We start from the raw sequence: 24665 nt of genomic DNA on the forward strand, positions 1-24665 counted from the left end.
GTCATCAGGGAACGCTGAAACCATGGGGCAGAAGGGAGGCTGGATTAGGGCAACAGCATTCAGACCAGTTAACATGAGCGCACCGGCTGGGGAGAACCCAGATATTACGTCTGTCCTCATGTGATAAGCAAAGAAGAGTCATCTTATGAAATAATCTTGCCAAAAATTGAGCCTAAAGCTAATCATATGAATACCTATGATATATAGGTATTCTTTGAAATATTTTAGCTTATTAAAGAAGCGGGAGAGGCAGACAAATAAGATTGGCAAAATAACATTGATTGCCAAAGCAAGCTGTATGTTAGTTCTCATTATTATTCTCTATGTATGTTTTAAACTTTTTGTGATAAATATGACTTTAAAACAAGTTTCCTTAGTGATATAATGTAGAATCTGTGCCTCACTAGAAAACTATGCATTGTGTAGACTCCAGCCGATACCCTCTGGATTACCTGATTCTGATTCTACCTGGGCTACTTCACGAGTCTGTAAATTGGAGGTAACTGATAGCAATGGCAAACAGTTCTTGTCTGAGAGCCTTCAAACTCTGTCCTACCGGTAGAGTTTCAGTTGACCTCCCTCTCCTCCTGCAGACGTTACTTTTGCCACCATTTGCAAATTTGTTTCAACATCCTTTGCTCCATATACATGTGTGCTATTTTGATTTCTTCTTTGACTCTTATGACATCTGCCTGATTATTTGCTTACAAGTTATATAAAATCTTTAACATGTGTTAATTTGTATATCTGTCCTAATTTACTCCCTTTTAAATTTATCTCTTAACAACAACAAATAGCATTTTTGTCTTTCTTGTAAAGCTGAAAGTAAATTCATTGGTATACATATGAATTATTATGTGCTAATGAATAATTGTTGAATAACTTAAATAATTTCAGCATAAATTGTAGGCTGGTTGTACAAATATGAACCAACTTTTCCTTCCATCTTTGTTTTTATTTCCTCATACGATTAGTTCCAGAAACCCCTTTGGAATCTTTGTACTAGAGGTCTGCTGGATGCACTTGCAGTGAGCATGAGGATTCAACAGAATAAAATATGAGCAGAGCAAAACCGAAAACACTACAAAACAAAAACAGAGTAACACCTCCTGAAAACTCATGCCAAGAATTCTGAACATTTTATGTATGTAGATCCAAGACATGTTGTTGGAACACACAAGCATGGTCTGAATTATTTAACAAAAAGTCGTCAGTCTTTTCTTCAATGCCACTCACCGCAGTCACTGGGATTGCTTCACATTTTTGTTACAGAGACCCGCGGCTACCACCGCCTCCTCGCGCGAATTTAGGAGCCATCTGTCATGGAGGCCTGGGCTCCATGTTGGTTCCATTTTCATCGAGTTCAATGGCAATTAGCTCAATCAATTAGTAAACACTATTTTGTGCTTTCACAAATGCAGAATAACAAACTTGGACTCTTTATGGCTCACTTCCATAAACGGCTACTGTAACTGATATTATAGCTGTGTCAATGAGCTCTCACTGAACTTTCTGTCCAATTTCAAAAAAATCACATGCTAATTGCTAAGAACAAGTAGAAGAGTATGCTGAAAAAAATGAGAAAGAAAAGAAAATATGCGATATGTACGCTCTCTTGTTAATTTACTTTTAAACACTTTAAACTACTGGAGAAGACTGGTTTCCCTTCTCTCTCTTCCACCGGGCCGACTTTCCCAGTGCATCCCCCAAGGCCAAGCAAATGTCCCCTCTCTGTTGAAGCCTTGCAGACGTCCCACCCAAGCAGGGTCAGTCTTCCTGTGCTCTGGAAGCACTTCCCCCATACCTCCTTCACAACAGTTTTCACGTTGAATTGTAAACTTTTACCCCAATAGCTTTTCAGGTCATTCCAAGTAAAGACCAGAGCTCTTTCCCTCTTTTGCAGTAGCTTTCTCATTGGACTCTGATTGTGTATTCTATTGGCTTCCTGGCTTCCCCAGAACAGGGCCGTGTTGGTATCCCAGGTATCCCTGGGCCAGCTTCCTCAACTCTTTCGGGTGTTTATTTAACCACTACTGTAGATGCTTTCAGGGAAAGGGGGAGGGGAGAGGAGAAAAGGAAAAGGAAAAAAAAAGTTCCCTAACAGATGTATTTGAAACACGCCAATCAACTTAGGCAAACAAACTTTTTGACATCTTTCCTTGGCGTTGATAGCGAGTGAATTTCCTTTGGGATAAGGTTCAAGTTACTACTTAGAGCTTTCGAAATTATTAGCACCCGTGGGGACACCACGTGGTTTCTTTTGGGGAGGCAGTGCGCCGCCGGCCGCGGTGGCCAGGCAGGGCAGGAGGGTGGACAAGCGCTGGGCAGAGGCCGCCGGGGGAGGGGCTGCAGGGTGGCGCACAGCGCACGCTTTTGCGGACGGCAAGGGCCAACCCAGCCGAAGCGGCGGCGGCGGCGGCGGGCATGGCAGAGGTGCGGCCGGGGCCGGCGACGGCGACCGGGCTGCAGCTGAGCGCGCTGCCCGACCACTCGCCGCTGCTGCAGCCGAGCCTGGCCGAGCTGCGGCGCCGAGCGCGGGCCGTGGGCTCTCCGCTCGCAACGCAGCTGCTCACCGACTCCTTTCTGCTGCGCTTCCTGCGCGCCCGGGATTTCGACCTCGACCTGGCCTGGAGGGTAAGCGTGCGCGGCCGCCGCGCTTCACCCTACGGACAGGGCTGCGTAACTCGCGGTGTGCAGTCCTGATCCCCGCGAAAGCCAAAGTTGCGAGACGGATCTCGGTGGGAACGCGCCCCTGGCGCACTGGGCAGAGGGCGCTGTGGCTGTGGGTATTCTGAGAAATCCAGCGCCGGCTCATTCACTTTTTCTGGATCTTGGAAACGGAAAATCTGGCAAAGCTAGAGCCCTCTAGGGTGATGGCCCTTTTCACGCTGGAACTCTGTCCTTGATGAGTCCCTGGAACTTGTAACGTTTGGGGAAATGCCTTTCATCTTCCCTAGAAGGAAGCTGGCGATGGGGGCGCGGGGAAACAGCTGAGAAGTTGGAAGCTTAGATTTCATTACATCTTAACAGGAAACTCCACATGTGGAGGGGAGAATGAAATTGCCAGTAAGATGGAAGTCCTAAAGCCAAATTCTAGCGAAATAGTATTATTAATAGTCATCCTTAACTGTCAAGACAGTAAAGTAGTCCAGTGTATTTTGAGTGTAAGAATGAGAATGTTTTGTGTTTCCAGGTTGGGTGAGAGAAGGGGTGGTGGGAAGACAGGAGTCAGACAGAGGGATGCGACCTTGAGTTTCGTGACTTTGAACTCAGCATTCACACCTGTTAGATAATGGTGAAAACGCCTACCCCCTGGACTCCTTTCCACGACTGACCATCACCCAGTTTAACCGAATAAGACGTGCCCAGCACAGAGCAAGCACTCAGCAATTGAACGCCCTTTCTCCAGTGGCTTCTTCAATGTCAGGCAGCGGCGACCAGAAAGGCAAGAGCAGTATAGTAGTACAGCATCTCAACGTGTCTCAGTATGAGCGTTTTTGGTTGTTGATAACTAATTTTTAATGGAAAAAGTAAAGACTACAGGTGGTAAAATAATCCATAAATAATAAAGAGTACAAAGTAACTTTCTAAAGGAAAAAAGTTCCCCACCCCATTCCTTAGTTTGCCAATCAGTCTACCCACAGGAGGTTAGTTACCTGTGTCTTGTTTCTCTTTCCAGGCAGAGCCAACTTTCACAGAAGTGTATGTATGTATGTATTTTACATTTTGCCTTTTTTAAACCTAATGTATCATAGACAGCATCATATTTCAGCATATGTGTACATGCTGAAATGTATATATACATTTTCTCTTTTATGGACCTTGTGCTCTTCATCGTATGAACATACTGTGTTAGCGTTCACTGAGCAATCCCTGCTGTTGGACACGGCCTTGCCCTCAGACCAGGGCAGAGCTGCCATGCACGCTCTTCATTCCGCACTCAGTGATTGTCTTTTGAACACCTACAGTTTGCCTGGCAGTATACAATATGCAGTAAACAAGACAAATGGGATGTCTTCCATCACCAACTGGATATTCTAGTCTGTTTTTGCACATTTATCTTTGTGCAAAACTAGAAATATATCCTTGTAAGACAAGTTCTACCTGCAGAATTGCCAGATGGAGTGAGACGTGTACTGGCGCTAATTTTGTCAATTCTGTATCACACAATGATTCCTTTTCCCGCATATCACCACCCATGCTATATTAGCCAACTTCATGATCTGTGTGCCAACCTGCTAGGTGAGAAACTGGTTCTCATTATTATAATATGCATGTATTTAATTACAAACGAGGTTAATTGTCTTCTATATATTTAACATTTTAAAATTCTTTTCTCAGTAACTCCTTATTTTTGCCATTTATTTTCTTGCAGTTTGTTTACATAAAATATAATATACCTACAATATAATATTTTTATTCATAAAACATCTTCATGTATAAAAAAGCAAATGGGCTGTTGTCCTAGTTTGTTGTGTTGACATTGCTATTTTCTTTCCGTGCAAAATTTTAAGTTTTTATGTAACAAATGTATTGATGTGATTGTTTTCCGATTACTTCTGGGTTTTATAATCTCTTCTTTCTAAAATTTTCTTAAGTAATTTATTACTTCTCTCTTTTTGATGTTGGACTTGTTGCTCTACTAGGATTTCTTTGATGATAGGAATGAACTAGGAATCTGACTTTATTTGTTTTCATTTTGTCAAATGACTACCCAGGTGTCTCAACATCATGAGTGATAAACTAATCATCACTAGCAGATGCCGAATGTGAAGGCACAGTCTCAGGCCCTAGGGAAAGTGCAGTTTGAGGCATTAAATGTATATGATGGGAGACCCAAAATGCCCCCAGAATTTATTTATAAAACATTGTGTATTTATTCTTACATGGTTAAACTTCAGTCACCTTCAAAACACTCTCCATTTGATGCCATGCACCTATCAAGACCTTTTTTCCACTGCTCAAAACAGTTTTTTAATTCATCAATTTTGATGCCTTGTAGTGCTTCTGCCATTTTTGTTTCATGTCTTCCACACAGGTAAAACATTTCCCTTTGAGGAAATGTTTTCTTTCATTTGGGGGAAGCAAAGTTGCGTGGGGTAAGATGAGTGAACAAGGAGGGTGGGGCATGGGGGTCATTGTTCTTTTTTAGTTTAAAACTGCTGAACACTCAGCATGGTGTGGGCAGGTGTGCTTATAAAGCACCCATTGCAAAACAGGCACATGTGTGGAAAGAGTCTTTAAAAAAAATTCACTGAAGCTGAACTCCACCTCTTACAACAATACCAGCTGGTACACTGATACAGATGGGTTCCTAGGACACTCACCTAGTGGCAGAAGCCTGTACTACAAGGGGCCCACCCTCCAGAAGATAATTCTAGCTTTTGGGGGGTCCCTCCTCATATGTTGTAGAGGTAACTAACTACAAAAACTGTTGATTTGTTGTTGATTTCATTTTGTTTGCTTTTTAAAAGAAATGTCTGTAGACACAGACAACCCAAGTTTGGCACCAGAGGCGAAGGAGCTGGGGGGACTGAAGAAGGTAAAGGGGGTCAAATGTATGGTGACAGAGGGAGACGAGACTTTTGGTAGTGCGCACACGACGCAATATACAGGTGATGTGCAATTAGAGAATTGTACACTTGAAACTCATACAACGTTATGAACCACTGTCACCCCAATAATTTATAAAGAAAAAAGACAAAAACAAAAACAACAATATAGAAGAAATAAAATTTACCCCAGCCTTTGCATTATGTATATATACACATGTATATATTTCTATATTCTTTATGTTCCTGAATTGTTTTCATTGCACCATATCCTTGGAGAATTGCTAGTAAGACTGTGTCTAAATCTACTGAACAGGGATCAAGTTTCTGTCCGTGAACTCTTTACCTTATTTTTCTGCCACCTGGAGATGAAAGAGAAGGTATTAGAGCCTGAAGCTATTTGTTTTACTTTACAAAGGCAGTTAATTCAACTCATATTTCCTTGTTTATCATATAAAAGCCCTAAAGTTTTACTGTATAAAGAAAGCTCCATAAGTCCCTCAGTTGTAATGTAATTTCTCGTTTTTTCTCATTTTTTATCTGAAGTGATAATGAATTAATGAGGTTTTTAGAATTTTGATAGCTTTCAGGGTGCTGGTGACTTTATAGGTAGTGTTTGGTAGGGTTATCTCATTATTTTCTCATTTTAGAAGAAACAGATGTAAAGAGTTAAGTGACTTGTCTGAAATCACAGTTAAGTGGCAGAGCAAGAATTTGGACATGGGTGAAACTCAGGACAGCCTGTGCTCCCAGGTGTACTCCACGTGCCCTGTCTGTTTAAAGCAATGAACGTAAAAACCTACAACTATTAATTTTCGTCTGTGCTACATATTCTTGTGAATTTCTGTCTTCACAAGTGAATAGTCCAGTTCCTTATATTTTTGCTCTATGTGATAAGTTTTTTATCCTCCAGTTAGTGTTACAGTTTTCCCAAAGACTTGGAAGCTTTCAAGGTACTGTTTACTCTCCCTGCTAATTTCCCACTAAATGGAGCTTCTTTTGTAAAATTTATCATATCAAGGGGGCTTCAGTCTCCATTCTGCTCCTGTAGTTATTGCCCTTAAACTAATATATAACTAACTTCTCTGAGCTTTAGTCTTTTTAATCCATAAAATGGGGTAACAATAGTTACTTCTCAGGTTGCTTGCGAGGATGAACCGGAAATAATGCCATTAAAGGCTATGAAATCTTCACAAATATGGTTTTTATTTTGTTTGAAAGTACATGAAAATGTGAGAAGAAAGCTACTCTATTATAAAGCAGAGTTAAAATAAACCATAACTTTTTAATTTGTTTATTCCTAACTGTGGTACCAATTGTGGTGCCTTTAAATAATGATATTTATTTGCACCCAATTTTTTTGTTTTTGTGAACTTTAGGTCATTTTTTCAAGAATTGCTCTGTAGCATTTTATCATTTACATTATTTGTTTATGTCAACTGGATCTTTGAATTTAATTGTCAGTGGAAAAGTAATAATCAAAGATCCAGGTATAAATATTTTAATTTTGCAAAAATTAAAGGTCAAAGGCATGCAAGTTAATTCTGAATCCTTACAAAAATCATCTTCTCAAGTGTGTGGATCCAGCTAGTTGACTCAGGCAATACAGGGGTTCCCTTATGCTTCAGGGTACTTCTGGAGAACTCCGGGGATGCCTGAAACTGCACACTGTACCAAATCCTAGATACAGAATATTTTTTCCATATATATATATATATACATATATTCCATATATGTTCCATATATATACTCCATGTATATTCCATGTATATTTATATATAAGTATAAATATATTGTTGTATTTTAAACATATAAATGTAAATATATATTCATATATATAAATATAAAGTTATCTTTTTATAGGAAAATAAAATTGTTATTTCTATATAGGAGCTAATTTGCTGCTTCTAGCATTTTGCTTACATCAGAATTAAAAGAACTATTTTTATGCCTGTGAGAACTATGAAAAATATAATGAGCATTATAAAATGCTAGTAACACTTATTCTGATGCCCCTTAAGGGAGCATCAGAATAAATGTTACTTAAAGGAGGTGGAAGAGAAATTCCTATTGTAGGCTAGGATGACTATATCGCAATCATCTACAATGTGCCTTTTGTTCGTACTGCTTTTGGAAACTGCTATTTAGGTCACCAGTTATGTCTTGGTTGGCAAATTTACTGACTTTTTTCCTTTCTTACCTCTCTGTTACATTAAACTCTTATAAACATCCTCTTTTTAAAATCAGTTAAGAAAAGTTATTTAAATGTAGAAATGAAAGAGAGGGGAAAAAAGAGGGGAGACAATATCAGAGAGCGTGAAGGAAAGGGGGACACACACACACACACACACACAGATGACTTTTCCTCACTTCCGTGCACCAGAGCAGTGTTTCTCCTAAAATCCAACCAGCTTCCCTCTTCTTCTTCCAGCCATTCCTAGCCATTGGCATTTCCCGTGGCTTGGACTTTCACTCTCTACTTGTTTTTTAGAATTTATATTTGTGGAATTCCGGCCAAGATGGATGCATGGATAGAAATGCTTTGCTTCCTTGCACAACCAAAAGAAGGATAACAACAAATTTATAAACAAAAAAACACCAGGACTGGTAGAAAATCAAACTGCATGGAAGTCCAACAACCAAGGAGTTAAAGAAACATTCATCCAGACTGTAGGAGGAGTGGAGATGGGCAGCCGGGGAAGAGAGGACGTGGGACAAGGTGGCAGACCCCATGGATGAGGCTGTGGGTGGCTGACTGAGCAGTCCCACATTTGCACACAGATAAGCTCAGAGGAACAACAGGGGAGTGAGACCATGGAACTCAGGGTTTCAGAGTGGGAAACTAAAGACTCCAAACCTCTGGCCATAAAAACCTTTGAGGGTTGTGGGTGTGGGAGAAACTCCACGTGTCACAGGAGACTCCACTGGAGAGGCCCACAGGGTCCTAGAATGTACATAAGCCAACCCACCTGGGAATCAGCACCCAGGGCACAATCCCCTGTGGGAAGCACCCTGGGTGCTGACACTGGTAATCAGGATGCTCACAGAATTGATGGGAGTTCAGTCACAAAATGAAGGAATAAACGAAGGCTACCCAAAGTGAAATCAAGGAAAATAAACAGGGAACCAACAGTGAAGGGAAGGAAACTGGAACACAAAGCAATGATTTGGAACAAAAGGAAGCAATAAACATTCAACCAGAACACAATGAAAAAACAAGAATTCAAAAAAATGAGATGCTGAGGAACCTATGGGACAACTTTAAACATTCCAACATCTGAATCATAGGGGTACCAGAAAGAGAAGAGGAAAAGCAAAAAATTGAAAAGTTATTTGAACAGATAATGAAATAAAACCTCTCCAATCTGGCAAAGGAAGTAGACTTCCAGGGAAGGCCAGGAAGCCGAGAGAATCCCAAAGAAACTGGATCCAAGAAGAAACACACCAAGACATACCATAATTACATTACCCAAGATTAAAGATAAGGAGAGAATCTTAAAAGCAGCAAGATGAAAGGAGAGAGTTACCTACAAAGGAGTTCCCATATGACTATCAGCTGATTTCTCAAAAGAAACATTACAGGCAAGAAGGGGCTGAGAAGAAGTACTGAAAGTCATGAAAGGCAAGGACCTACATCCAAGATTACTGTATCCAGCAAAGCTATCATTTAGAATGGAAGGGCAGATAAAGTGCTTCCCAGATAAGGTCAAGTTAAAGGAGTTCATCATCACCAAACCCTTATTATATGAAATGTTAAAGGGGCTTATCTGAGAAAAAGAATAACATCAAAATTATGAACAGTAAAATGACAACAAACTCATAACTACCAACAACTGAACCTAAAAAACAAATACAAAAATAATAACTAAGCAAACAACTAGAACAGGAACAGAATCATAGAAATGGAGATTAAATGGAGGGTTATCAGTGTGGAGGGGAGGGAGGAATGGGGGAAAAGGTACAGGGAATAAGCATAATTGGTAGGCACAAAATAGACCGTGGGTGGTAAATAACAGTATAGGAAATGGAGAAGCCAAAAACCTTATATGTACAACCCATGGACGTGAACTAAGGTGGGGGAATGCTGGTGGGAGGGGGAGTGCAGAGCAGAGGGGGATAAAGGGAAGAAAAAAATGGGACAACTGTAATAGCATAATCAATAAAATATACTTAAAAAAATAAATAAATAAAATTTATATTTGTAATTTCTCCTCCCAGTCATTTACTACTTTGTGATTACAGTTATAATGTTTATTCCAGTGACTCTCAAAAACTCTCAAATATAAAAATTTGTCCTTTCCTTTCATCTGAACTTTAGTTCTACATTCCTAATAGATGTTTTTAAATTCAAATACAGGGCCAAAAATGCAAAAGCAGAAGTAATGCCTACTTGAGTGTGGTTGGTGGGGTAATAATATGGATGTAATAATTTATAATTTTAATTTGAACATTTCACCTAACATGTTAAATGGTGTGCTTGTGTGTGATGTTGTTACGATGCATAATTACATGTGTATGATTTTGTAATAAAATATTTTATAATAAAAAGGGGCATTATCTGTGTGAGACCCTGTATATTGCCATTTTAGAAAAATTGAGAATGCTGAAAATCATAAAGAAGAAAATTAAAATATAGCAAGTTGTAAATGTGTAATTTCATTTTAGTATTCTCCACAATATACTGCCAATGTTTGTATTATTTGTAAATGTGGAGTAACCATTATTGGTGGTTCTTTTAGGAAAAAAAGAGAAAACACGATTCCTTCAAATGGTATTTTGTCAAGACCTAATATCCAGGCGTAGAATTTCACAGTCTCTCTGAATGTATATTACTATTAACTGAATTGAGTTTTGTTTTTTTCTATTGGCTGAAAGTATAGCAGTTGTACAGAGCTGTTCCTTTGTATCTTTGATTAAGCTTTTTTTTTGTGGGAAAAAAAATAAAAACCAAAAAATTCTAGTTTTCTTTAATGTAAACCTGCACTAAATACTTGGCTGAGCCAATTAACCCAAATGACTTTCCCTATTACAACAGTACTGAGCACCACTCATTCTGCCCATGTATGCTTTACAAGTAACTCTAGAAAACGAGACTCAACAGAGTTAAATAGCTACTGAAGATCACATAGGTAGTAAGTGGCCATACCAAGGTTCTACTGAAGAGGCAGCCTGGGAACTGAACTTTTCACTACACAGCATGGCCTGTGTGATCCAGTTGTCACCAATACGTCACTTCCAGGGAGATTAGGGGTTCACTGTGGTTGCTGCTTTAACTCAAGTGCCAAACACAGTATGTTGAACATTGTAGACACTCTGAACGTATTTGTAGACTTAATTCATTTGATTGATTTCTATTTGTCTCAAAAAGACTAAATAAGGGTGAATGTTTCAGTTGCCCATTGCCAGGTAACAAATCACCCCCAAAATTGGGTGGCCCAGACCACAGCTTTGGCTGTGATCCTCCAGTTTGGGCAAGGCTGAGTTGGGATGTTTATCTCCGCTCCACAGGGCACCTAAGTAAGACAGCCTCCCGTTCTCCAGGGCCTCTCTGCAGAGACTTTGCATTGCAGGACCTTACATGGCAGCTGGACCCTGCAAAGCAAAAACAGAAAAGTCCCAGACTTCTCAAAAACCTAGCATCGTGTCACGTCTGCCAAACTCTCTTAGTCAAAGCAAAACGGCCAGCCTCGATTCAAGGGGAAGGAATCAAATGGATTCCACCCTTTGATAACGTGTGTGCACCAGGGCAGAGGGGTTGTCCGGCAGCTATCTTTGCAGGCCATCCATCACAGGACACAAATGAGAATTACTCAACTTTGAATTTTTGATGAACCCCTACCACCTGAGATCCTTGATGAAGGAAACTTTTATTTTTTATGTTAAGAGGATACCGCAGATTAAAATCTTGACATGAGGGGCGGCAGGGGCCATATGCAATGCCAAGGCTTTCCTACCATTATTACAAAATGCTTACCAAGCATGCTGTCTGTCGACACTTTGTTTTTCAGTTACTGAAAAACTATTACAAGTGGAGAGAAGAATGTCCAGAAATAAGTGCAGATCTACATGCTGGCAGTGTTCTTGGCCTCCTGAGGGCTGGCTACCTTGGCGTCCTGAGAGCCCGGGATCCCACCGGCAGCAGAGTCCTCATTTACAGAATCGGTGAGTCAGACATGGCACTTCCGTTTGATTTTCCTTGGCTGCCATACAGAAGGCTTCAGTGAATCCATATTTAAGCATATTTAGGTTTTTTGGGTTTTAACTTAGGTTAATTCATATTTAATTAATAAATATGTTAATTAATTAATTAATAAAATATGTTAATTTTAATTATGTTTTTAATAATTTTAAATATGTTTTAATTAATAAAATATGTTAATTCATATTTTAACATCCCCTAAGAATAATAAAACTGGAAGTTGTGAGAAAATTAGCAAAAACCAATGAAAATCCTACTTCCATTTTTCCACACCATGAACTGTATAAAATAGGAGAAAAAGAAAACAGGAGAGAAACAGTAGGGGAAAGATGAAAAAGATCAAGAGAAAATGTTGTAAAAACACATAGTGGGAAGTAGAAGTAAAAGTTCTGAACTATAATAACGCATAGAACCTGTCTATTCTGTTCACTGACGTATATACCAAGCACTGAACCAGGGCACGTGGTAGGTGCTTAATTAAATATTTTGCAGGGAGTGAGTGAATGACTAGTTGGATAGTGCCCAGGCTGCTGAGCAAGGTGCTCATTCCCCTGGATGGAGAAAGGTGCAGTGGGAAAGCAGAAACCCAGGAAGTGCTGAAGACTCTGTATTCCACATGCTCCTCCTGCTTTTTATTGCTTCCCCTTTTCATTATTAGGTCTTCCTAGTATTTCTTGTAGGTTGGCAACATACAATTCCAGCCCCTTCCTTAGACCTGTGTGGGATGAAAAATGGAATTCAAGGGAGAAGGACACGTACCACCTGCAGCATGTCCCCATGGCCCAACATTTTAGGAGCAGAATCGTATGAATTATAATCTTCCAGAAACTTGTACATCTTTAAATATTTCAGGGAACTTTAAAATATGTATAGATTTTCTTTTCCTGCCTGCTTATAAATAAGAGGGGTGTCTGTTATTCAGCTGTTTGCTTTCTTGCAAGAAGACACTGTATTTAATTCTTGAAAAAGTGTCAGAAAACTGAGTAGAACGATTCTGGTTTTTTGCTCCAGCTTCTGTGTGTCAAATGCAGTTGAGTTAGTCATGAAGTCATTGTCTATGAACTGGACATCCGTTTAGAGACAATAAGAGATATTGTTGTCTTATTGCTCCAGAGGCGGTACGGGATGTTGAATGAAGTTCTTTGAGTTCCTTGGGGCAGGGCTGCCAGGTTTAGCATAGTACTTATGTTTTATGTAGCAAATAAACCTTTATTTTATGAAAATATAAAGTGTGCATTTACATTTGAACTTCAGATAAACAAGAAACAATTTTTGGTATGCATGAGGCATACTTATACTAAAAATATATATTCTGTTTACCGGACATGGGGCCTTATATTTTATTGGCAGCCCTGCACAGGGGTTCCGGGAATGTAACACCGAAATCCACAGATGATTCTTTCTGCAGGTGTCCTGCCTCTGCACTGCCTGGCTGAAGTCTTCCTAGTTTGTTTATAAAGTAACTGGGCAAATTAAGTCGTAAAAATGACACCTTAATAATGAAAAAGCAAATGTGCTACTTTGGTCATAAATACCTTAACACTGAATTAGGTATTTTATTGTTTAGCAAGAGTCTCTTATCGTATGTTCATTCCTAAGTATACTGTTTAACTCCCAGAGACTTTAAAGCAGGAAAAACCTTCAGGTGCACTGGTGGCCAGAGAGGGTATGCAGTGAATGTCCCGTGTGGCATGTAGAATAACGTGTTGTGGAGAATTGCATGTTATTCTAGGGTGAAAACAAGAAACACAGAAGAATTTTATGAATAAAAGGAAAGGATAAAATAAAGATTTATAAGTTTTCTAAATTTAATTGAACTAATGGGAGGAACTGGACAAGGAAATCTATGGTAGAGCTTTTTGACAGAACATTAGCCTAACCACGTTCCTAGGTACCAGTAAAAGCTGTGCAAAAGTGCCCAGAGCCTTTCCCCGGTTCAACAGGGCCCCCCAACACTAAAGTTTTGCCATTCTTAGCATACAAGCCGGAGGACACATAGCTGACCCTCAAATAATATGGGTTTGAACTACACAGAACCACTTATACATGGATTTTTTTTTCAATAAATAATGTACAGTGCTGTAAATGATTTTCTTAGGAACATTTTCTTCCCTCTAGCTTCCTTTGTAAGAAAACAGTATATAATACTTATACCATACAAAATATGTGTTAATGGGCTGTTCATGCTATCAGTAAGGCTTTCAGTCAGTAGTAGGCTATGAGTAGTTAAGGTGTGGGGGAGTGAAAAGTTATACTTGGATTTTTGACTGCCTGGGGGTCAACACCCCTAACCTCTGTTTTTCAGGGGTCAGTTGCAATTCTAAGCCTTTTGAGACTCACTACTATACTAAAGCAGCAGAAGTAAAATTTAACATTGAGTGTTAGGTTTTGACTATGGCTTAATTCTTTGGAGTACAAGTTCTTAGGAATGCATGGCCTGCTTGGAATCTTAGCTCTGCTATGTTCTAGCTACATGGAGAGCCGTGTGGCTGTAACACCGTTTTCTCACCTGTCAGGCAGCATAGTAAGAACCTATCTCCTAGGATTACTGTGAGTATTAATCCTATGAGATAGAGGATTACTGTGATATATATATATATATATAGATATAGATATAGATATAGATATAGATATATAACATAATTAAAGCATTACCTAGTATATACTAATGACTCAATAAATGTTAGATACATGTTAGGGAAGGAATTAAAAATTTAAGGCTTTTTTTTTTGTCTTAAAAGTGATTCAAATCCAGACCAGAGCTATCCAATGTGACTATGATGACGAAATTGTTCTACAGTAGCCACTTGCCACACAGGCTGTTGAGTACTTGAAATATGGCTATTGCAACATAGAAACTGAATTTTTTATTTTGTTTAATGCTAACTAATTTAAATTTAAATAGCCACATGTGAGTAATGGCTACCGTGTTAGACAGCACAGGTCTTAACATGCTGGTTGGCAGAGAAACTTAGGAATATAACTATTTTATTACCTGCAGACTTTCAATTATTCTGTTTGTATTTTTCACCCTTGTCATTGTCAGCCAGGGTCCGAAGTAGTATAGTGTGTATGAGTTGGATTCATTACTCAAACTCTTACCAGGAATCCAAGGCTTTTAAAACAAGGGGCAATTCCATTGTGTCTTTGTAGGAGTATCTCTGATTATCCCTGTTCTTTCTACATCTTTAAGTTTTTCCTGCTCCTAGACCCTACCCATTGACATTTAAGTCTGGGGTCAGCCATCCAAAATGAAACAAAAGTCCTACTCATTGTCTCAAGACCCTCCAGCGCCAGCCGTCTCCCCACTGCTGTGACTCTCGGCCAAATTCTGTAAGTTAGGGATGCTCACGGTCCACATTTTCTCCCAGTTCCTCTCAGCCTACCGGCGTTTCACTGGTTGCACCCCCACCTCTCTGCTGAGATGACCTCAACAAATTGTCAGTGACCTTCTTTTCACCAAATCTAATGGACATTAAGGGGCGTCCTGTTTTACTTAACCTCTCCACACAGCCACACAGCAAGCCAGTTCCTCTTTCTCTCTCTCTCCTTTTTAGCAAACAGATTTTACTTCAAGGGAAGTTTCATGTAAAGGACACTTTTAATTTAGTAATTTAAAAAGAGGGAGAACATGAGGAAAGACAACTTATTGAAAAAAGAAGGCATGTTTATACTCAGGCATCAAAAGAATAACATTATTATAATTCCTGGAAAAAATTCAACAATGTCTCAGATTTGAAATAGTCTAGCACTTCTACAGAATTGTAAAATAGATATGTAATAACATGCAAATGTGGAATTTCTTACTCTGATTTAAATGGACAATGGATGTTTTAAGACTATTTTACCTGAATCTTTTGTTTTGGGAATACAATGTAGTTACATTAGAACAAATACGGTAAAATTTTGTTGATTATAATCCTAAGGGGAGGAAAGGCTTTTATGAGAAAAAATTCATAATTATGAAAATTAAAAGAAAGCATTCCCAAACTACCAATAGTAGTATTAAAACCTCACAAAACTAACTTTTGGTGTCAGTTTGGAGTAGATTTATTTTTGTTTCAGAGATAATTATCATTTAGATTTTATTAGAATTTAAAAATGTGTTGTAAAAATTTTAATTTATATTCTTAAAATTATTGCAATCACAAATATTATATGTTTGAGAAGAATGACTACTACATATACACTAATAACCATACTTTCTAGATCATTCCTCAGCAAGCCCTTACTTTATATAACTTAGGTTGGTTCAGTGCTTTCTCTTTCTTGAGATACCCTCTTCTCATGGCTTCTTCGATGCCACGTTCTCCTGGTGTTGTTCTCCAATTTAACTGGCTCCTTCTTAATCTCCTTTGCTGGCATCACCAATTCTACTCACCCTTTAAATTCTGAAGTTCCTTAGGACACTGGACTCAGCCTCCTTTTCTCAGGCTACTTTATCTCTCTCCCACAACAAAGATAAACATAGATCAAAGATAATCCCTGTCTTAAACTTTCATATAAACACAAACAATGCCCTGACATTTAACTACCCCATTACCTTTGTTCCCAAAGAGTCATACAACCAACTCCCCGGTCCAGCTGCATCCAGTCGGACATCGCACAGCCACCATTTTAACAGGTCCACAATGATGTATCATCTTTCCAACCAAAATATTTTTTCCATTGTTTCCTATCTCAGTAAGTGTTACCACTATTCTACCCAGTTGTCCAAGACAGGCATTTTGGTATTTTGAAATTTTACTATTACTCAGTCATGAATTCTTTTTCTCTTTTTCTTTCACCCTGTTAGACACTCCGTGGACCCTTCAATCTGAAGACTCTCATGTTTTTTCGGCTTTGGAGAAACTTTCCCTACTGTTAGTCTTCCTCTCTCCTCTGTGTCACGTCCTCTGTCATACTGCTTCCCAGAACTCTAGTTAGTTGGATTTTCAAACTTCAGGATCTAGCTGCATGTCTCTCAGTTTGTTCCTCTCTTTTTTGGGTCTCTGAATTTCAAAAAAATTGCAATTCTTAGTGGATGCATGTTTGTTTGTTTTTAAGATTACCTGCATGCCTCGGCCTGTCCCAGGAATGGTAGGGGAGGGGACAGAAGAAGAATGTCAGTCATTCCTCCTCTTAGTTCAGGCATTCCCTGTTTTTCCTGGGTGTGGGCAGCTACGTGAGTGCTTCTTGGACTCTGCTTTCCAAAGCCCACACTTACTGGTCTAGCCTGTCAGGGCATGTCTCTGCTACATGCTGCTTGTCAGTGAGTGGTGTCAGAGATATCAGCCAGCCTGTCCTACTCCTCAGGGATTTCCTTTTGCAACCTCTTTGGTTACTATAGGGCCCGAGTCGCTCCTCATCATGCAGGCCATGCTTCTCCCATTTGCGATATCTCTGAGTTTGGATGCACCCCAACAGGCATTCCCATCTTTAGCCACATCTATCTCCTGCACAATTTGGGCTGTAGTTTCATCTGGCAATCAAATGCACCCTGCATTTATTCTTTTATTTATTTTTTTTAAGGCACATGCTCTTAAAAGTCTGTTCTTTGCTAGAGAGAAGTAGGCACATGTTTTTGGGCCACCAGTTAGATGTGCTGTTTAATTCATGATCTTTGTACATGTTTTATTTTTATTAAGTCTAAAAGGAATTAGTTTCCTTTTGCTTTCTGATTTTTTACACAATGCTGAGATATGATCTTTTTTAATTTTATTTGTTTAGCATACTGGGACCCCAAAGTTTTTACAGCTTATGATGCATTCCGTTTAAGTCTAATCACATCCGAGCTTATTGTGCAAGAGGTGGAAACCCAACGGAATGGAATCAAGGTTGTCTTTGATCTGGAAGGCTGGCTTTTTTCTCATGCTTTTCAAATTACCCCATCTGTAGCCAAGAAGATTTCTGCTGTTCTTACAGTAAGTGTATAGTTTAACTTGTTGGGGTTATACTTCCAATGGATTTTAATTTAGTTACGTGTTATATAAAGACAAGAGTTAGTACATTTATTAGAAAATCAAATACAATTTTAGAAATGATACATAGAATTCAATAATGCTAAGAGAAAGTAAAGTGTTTTTAATTCATAAAAGAATGTTGCAACAAATTGTAAAAAATATGTTCAAGATTAGTAATCACAGAATTTAAACATTCAAACAATAATGTGTATGGTGACTTTTCTTTCTGTCATTAAAATGCTCTTTCTAAATTTTAAAAATTGAATAAAAATAATATTTATAGCAATGGTACAACAAAATGTCATAATTTGGTAGGTTTATATTGATACAGTTTTTATTTTTAAAATTTTTTATTTTTTTAGAAATCAAAAGCTTTTTTAAATGGCCATGGTTTTTGACCTAGTAATCCTATTTTGGTGAACATAGCCAAGGAATAATCTTAAATATAGTAAAGACCTTGTATGTAATAATAATACTTGTGTACCAAGTACTTGGCTACATCTTCAAATGAATTACCATTCAATGGTCACACAGTCCTATGTTATAGGACTATTATTTTCCCATTCTACAAATTAATCAACTATGGCAGAGAGGTGATAGCAATGCGCAAGCACATCCATTTTGTCGGCAGTGAAGCAAAGGTTCCGGTCCAGAACTTCGGAATTAAAAGCTGTGCTTACAGCCACTATGGCCTCCTTCACAGAAAGATAGGTGCTGTGGCATCAATTCCTATAGAATAACATTAGAAATAGCTTCCTTGTCCAGAAATAGGAAAATGGTCACTTAAATTATGGTGCATCCATCTGATGGATTATTGCAACACATTAATGATGTTTATACAAATTGTATTATATCAGTGGGGCAAAACAGGATACAAATTATTTAGAAAGCATGTTAGCAATTCTGTTTAAAATGAAATTATGCATAGGAAGAACCTGGAAGGAAAATTCTCCAATAGATAACACAGTTCTAAAGGCTTTTCAGAGAGGGGGAAAAAAAAGAATTTTGTATGAAAGAATCTTGGCAGGAAATGTCTCTATATAAACTGTACATCTTTGGGTAGGGAAACTATTGATGAGATTTTTGTCTTTCAACTCTCAACTTTTTAAACCATCTGAATAAGCCTCTATTACTTTTATGTTGAAGACTTATACCAGTCTCAAAAATTTAAAAGTGTGTGTTTATTATACTATTCTTTACTTTTATGAAACTTTAATTTTTTTCAAAATAAAAATTTGAGGGAAAAGTTTCCTTATTAACATCCAAATAACTCATTGATTTAAGTTGAACATTTATATGTGATTGGGAAGAAATTTCTGTGTCTTTTTAGTAGAAAATGCAGGTATTTCTTAAAATACTTTGCCTAAACTACAAAATAAATACTTTTTAGGGAACTTTTCTTAATCTAGTGACAGTGAACTATAAAGCAGACTATGCTGTATTGATGGAATAAATAATTTTGAAACTGAAACACCCATAGGTGCTGCTGTAAGTGTAGAAAATGATCAAAGAAGGGACTTGTCAATAGAAAGATATATTTATTCATGCTTTGTTATTAATAAAATTTTTCTTTATTTTCCAAAGGATTCCTTTCCATTAAAAGTGCGTGGTATCCACTTGATAAATGTGCCAATAATTTTTCATGCTGTCTTTTCCATGATCAAACCATTCCTGACTGAAAAAATTAAGGAACGGGTGAGTGAAGCATGTTCAAGTAACTGTTCCTCTCTACCACATGTTCCAATCCTTTCTCGTTGAAGAAGTGCTTTATTAACCATCCCACCACCATTGAACTCATATTTTGAGTATTTATCTAACAAGCCAACTACTCTTATAAGTTAAAATTTCTTTTTAATTTTGAAAAATCATGTTAGTGATTGTAAAGGGTAACTCTGCCTCCTGCACATAGCTGGTCAGAGTGCAGTATGGTGTATTCCCTGTAGAGGGCAGTGTAGTAATAGTTATCAAAAGTACAGCCTTTGTGCTTCTGGGAATTTATCCTATTCACACATAAACAAAATTGCATATAAATATCAGGATTTATTGCAGCAAGAGATTGGAAACCACTGTGTGTTCATCATCAGGGGACTGGTTAAATGGACTGTGAGACATCGACACAATGCAATACAAGATTTGCAGCATTTATTGTAAAGTAAACTAAGCAAAATGCAGAAGAGTTTATGGTATCCTACCTTTTGTATAAAAAGAGGAAAAATCAGAATCTGTAGCTATATTTGCATTAAAAGTTCATTAAAAGGCTTCACAAGAAAGCAACCTAAGTGGTTATCTATACAGGACAGAGGTGTGGATAGGGCGGGTGAGGATAAGGTTGGGAGGTAGACACCTCACTGTGTATCTTTCATCTTGTTTTGATTTCTAGCCATGTGAATGTATTATCTATGCAAATAAAAAATAAAAAAAATAAATAATACATTTTAACTGAAAACCACAATACCTGAGGTATGTGACTCAATGTTATGTTGGTTAAAGAAAAGAGGTTTGATTTTTTTTTAACCTACCTTGTTGAGCCTAATCTCAGGTGACAATATAATATCTCTTAGGGTATTCATTCATCTTTAAAAGAGAATTTTTAAAGCATTTATTGAGACAAACATTGGCAACGTCTAATGCCTGACAGAAAAAGTTTTTAAAAACTTCTACAATTTAAATCTCAAACATTATTTAAATATAAATGGTGATCATATAAGTTATAATACTATATTTGGAATTTTAAAAAGTATCGTTTTTTATATTACAATGCAACATCTTCCATCTGGTTAGAAAACTGTGACCCTAGAGATTTTTTTTGAGGTTATCCAGCATGCATTTGCATCTGTCTTCAAGGAGAACCACATTTCTGAAGACGGCCCATTTTCATTCTAGTGTTCTTATAAAAGTTGATTCTTTTCTTAATTTTTTTATCTCTTCAATGTAGCATGATAAAAGCTGGCTACCCTCTCTTTAACTCTAAAAGATTTAAAATTAGGTATGTCTATTTTGGGTTATACTCTCGACAAAGAAAAATAAAAGCAATAATAAACTGAACCTAATAAATAGAAGAGGATGAGCAAAAAAGAAAAAAAATATAAAAAATTGAGAATTTAAGTAAAGCATTTGAGTAAGTCAATTAGTATGAAACAGACTTGCCAGAATGCAGGGGTGGAGGATCCCAATCCAGCCACTTCGATCCTTTTCCATACTTTGGCAATACTCAGTGAATGTTCTTATTTCCCCCTCCTGAGGAGATAGTAGACTCTCTTCTCTATTAGCTGATACTATTCTAAACATTTCAGAAAAAATCCAGGACTGAGGACTGTGAGGTTCCTGAGTGCAGGAAGCTTGTTTCATTCATTTTTCAGCCCTCCTGTCCTAGCACAGTGATCTTCAACATGTGTGCCACAAGAATTTTTAAAACACCCAACACCTATTTAGTCAGGGGCACTGACCTCTTTTCCCTCGAATTGTCAAATAAAATAATGACAACAGCCAACACAACAATAGCTGGCTGATGTGAATGTCCTGTCCTACATGACCTATATATTTTTTTGACCATAAAATTATGGTCATATAATAGAATTGCATCTTATTGGTCATGTCACATAATAAAATTGCATCTGATTGGTTAATTCCTGGTATCAGAAATCCTTATATAGGCACCCGATTTTTTAAAAAGTCACTTTGGAGCAAAAAAGGTAGATAATTACTATTATTATTTTTTTGTAAATCAGTCAAAATTATACCTATTTGGTATCAGATTGGCAAAAAATATATTTTTGGTGTGCTGCAGAATTTAAATAATCAGTTTATGTGTGCCATGAGATGAAAGTGGTTGAAAATTGCTGTCCTAGCGCATAATAGGCATTTATTAAATGATTGTTGAATGTTTTGATAAACATTTTGCCCTGCAGATGGAGAAAGGGTTTTTTTAAAATATGTATAGTTTAACAAGATATACTTTTGATTTAAGGTTCTAAATCTTTAACTTTTGAGCATAATATGATTGATATTTATAGTTTAAAATATTTGAAAGTTTAAGGTTTTTAGGCAGCATCATTGTCTCCTAATTTTGTACCAGCAAAGAATATCCATCAAATGTACCATATAAATTATTTCCTATATACCTAATTTTGTGTATATATATACTTTTATCTCACATGAAATAATACCAAGTAGGACATTTTTATGGTCTACAGAAAAGTCTCAGGATATCTGATATTTTGCTAATAATCACTTGTATATCAGGGAATAGAATGAAATACTTTTATTTAGACTTTTAAAAATCTACTTGTGAAACAGGGTAATAATTTTTTTTATAAATCTTGTACAGTTATAAGAATACAAATATAAGAAAACAGTAAGATGATCAGATTCATAAACAGCACAATCCAAACCAGTAAAATTCTTCAATTCATAAGCAGAGGAATAAAGGATGTAATATCTATACATGCTCTTCTATCTTGCAAGTTTTTAGAGTACCTTATTTTATGGTGTTGATTTTCCATTGCAAATTCATCTCATGTATCAAAAAGGCAGAAGACAAACCTCCTAAAACATTCTGGCTATTTCAGATTCATATGCATGGGGCCAATTACAAACAAAGCTTACTTCAGCATTTCCCGGACATTCTTCCTCTGGAATATGGTGGTGAGGGATTCTCCATGGAGGACATTTGTCAAGAGTGGACACATTTTGTAATGAAGTCTGAAAATTATCTCAGCAGTATTTCACAGACCACTTAATGAGAAGAAGTTATTTAATGCGAGTGCCTTGAGTACCTTCCTAATTAAAAATACATAAATGAGATCCTACCTGGTAACATGAATGAAAGAAGAAAAGTCTTTTTTAACTAATTAATGCTTGTCTGGCTGATCTTTTGTGATATGAGCAACATAGGTATTTAGGAAACTACTTTTTAAATGCATTTACCTTTGAAGTAATTATATGTTAATATACTTAAAAACATAGAAGAGATTTCCTGATTTTTACACTTGAAAGTTATCTGTAAAGTAGCTATTCATGTGTGTCTTTGTATGTTTCCAAAAAATTTCATTTCAAACAGGTTCTCTGAGTACATTTGTTCAGAAACAAATGTATAAATAGTCCACTAAAAAGAATTGTTAGCACAAATCAACTGATGATAAAAATCTCTTAACACTCATTTTGGGTAGGTGTCAGATTAGATTATAATTCAGATTAAAATCTGAATATGGTTTTACTGTATTTACTTTTCTCTGAGCCAGCAAGATAGTTCATCTCAGGGAAATTCTATTTTAGCATATTTGCACACAGAAACTCCTGATGGTAGAGTCTATATATCATAAATTATTGTGTGTAGCACCTATAGGCCTCTATGAAATGACTCATGCTGATACAATTTTGAAAATATTTCAAGCAGAGTTAATGACTTCTTAATACTGTGTCTGCATTTTTATACAAATCAAGAATGTAATTTTGACTTCTGTTTGTGGTGAGTTTTATCATGATTGCATAGATATTTAGAGAGAGAACAATGTTTAGTTGTATATATGGACTCCGTTTTTAATGGAACAATAACACAGCAACAAAAGGAAAATCACATGTTTACATTTTTTAAATAGCTGTCAACGACATGTGGAATTTTGGGGATTATGCATGAAATGACTTGAGTTTTATTATTATCTCAGAATATTCAAGTCAAATCCTACAATTCACATTTACTTTAAAAAAATCAGTAGTTGAAATAGGATGTTTGTACTGTAGCTTATAACAAAGAATATTTCATTAATTGAGAAAGATATAAAGGTATGGCTTTCAATTTATAACAGTTCTTATAGTGTTTTATAATTTTAAATTTTATTTTAAATTCAAAAATTAAAGCACGTACTGAAAAATTTGTTAGACATTTGTTCAGCTTAGTTGGGTTTCTACATCAATCATACAATAGTGCCTTTGTATGCGGAGTATGTGAAGGATGTTTTTCTTTGTAAGAAAATTACTCTAATCAGGTGAGCTGATGTTTATTTTCTGTACATATATCTATGATAAAATTGAGAGCAGTTGTGAATGTTCTTTAGAGAATGTGTTTTATTTTGGTTTATCATTGGGAAATCTAATTTTACATTATAATTTTTATTAAAAATTAGATGGCTCCTGTTGTCTAAAGAAAAAAGATTTTCTTCTTTACAGTAAAACCATTTTAAAAGAGTAAACAATAATAAACAATAATGGCTCTGGTTTACCCAGCTTTTATTCCTAGCGGGAGGTTCACATAGCAAAGTGTCTTTTCATTCCCGCTGGCTTACTTAACACACTGCCACACGGCTGTGTAAAGGAACGATTACGTTAGCACCTGAATATGGGCAACATTTAAGAATGTCTTTCAAATGTGATTCATTAGCGATGTTGTTAACAGTAAATAGAAATTAGTCAATCAATAGAAAGACACTTTATCCTGGGACCTTGACATTTTTACAAAATGCAGCAGCTTGCGGACGAATGTTAGAAGAACAGTGTGGGATGAGCAGGCAGCTCTGCGAGGTGGCAGGTAAACAGCTTTCGAAGGGTCTGCATTGCTCAGCCCTGAGGGCGCCAGAAGTGCCTTTTGAAGATGATCTCTACCACTTGCTCATTGTGTTACTGAACTGCATAATAATTTATGTGTTAATATTGTTCAAAAGAAAATAAATATTTTTCACATAAACTATAGCTTCTTTTTTATTAAAAAATATAAGTATTAGGCATTCTTTTTTCCAAAACTGCTTTTCCTGACAGAAGAGTTTAAGAAAAACCTACCACATCTAGATGTCCACCACACAAAGTCCAATTTTTTCTTTACAAGTTTTCATTGCGGGCTGGTTTCCCCAACTGCTGCATTCAACACTACCTCCTGCCAATGTCTTTTGCTGTGTTTAAAGGGACCAGGAACTAATTTTATAAAACTAACCCATGCTTACTTACTAACTTAAAGCTTCTAGTGAAAAAAGCCAGAACGTG

At 37.1% G+C, this 24665-nt stretch overlaps 1 protein-coding gene across 2 annotated transcripts; it reads left to right on the forward strand.

The window, feature by feature from the left end:
* The first annotated feature begins 2313 nt into the window (after positions 1 to 2313).
* TTPA (alpha tocopherol transfer protein) lies at positions 2314 to 24359 on the forward strand. Of its 2 annotated transcripts, XM_024572247.4 has the most exons (5): positions 2314 to 2634; positions 11561 to 11714; positions 17461 to 17654; positions 19278 to 19388; positions 22262 to 24359. In XM_024572247.4, the coding sequence occupies exons 1-5, from the start codon at positions 2425 to 2427 to the stop codon at positions 22430 to 22432; spliced, it is 840 nt and encodes a 279-aa protein (XP_024428015.3). In that variant the 5' UTR covers positions 2314 to 2424; the 3' UTR covers positions 22433 to 24359. The 2 variants fall into 2 exon arrangements, with proteins under 2 accessions (XP_024428015.3, XP_053785847.1); XM_053929872.2 differs by lacking the exons at positions 17461 to 17654; positions 19278 to 19388.
* The last annotated feature ends 306 nt before the right edge of the window (positions 24360 to 24665 follow it).

Source organism: Desmodus rotundus, chromosome 8 (assembly GCF_022682495.2).
Source record: "Desmodus rotundus isolate HL8 chromosome 8, HLdesRot8A.1, whole genome shotgun sequence".
In the NCBI taxonomy this organism is placed as follows: domain Eukaryota; kingdom Metazoa; phylum Chordata; class Mammalia; order Chiroptera; family Phyllostomidae; genus Desmodus; species Desmodus rotundus.

What these genes read in the sequence shown, in the direction of transcription:
- TTPA (XM_024572247.4), top strand. Translation starts at nt 2,425, where the DNA reads ATGGCAGAGGTGCGGCCGGGGCCGGCGACGGCGACCGGGCTGCAGCTG. An exon ending in AGTCCTCATTTACAGAATCG is followed by an intron (nt 11,715 to 17,460) that starts GTGAGTCAGACA and finishes TTATTTGTTTAG; the next exon opens with CATACTGGGACCCCAAAGTT. An exon ending in AGATTTCTGCTGTTCTTACA is followed by an intron (nt 17,655 to 19,277) that starts GTAAGTGTATAG and finishes TATTTTCCAAAG; the next exon opens with GATTCCTTTCCATTAAAAGT.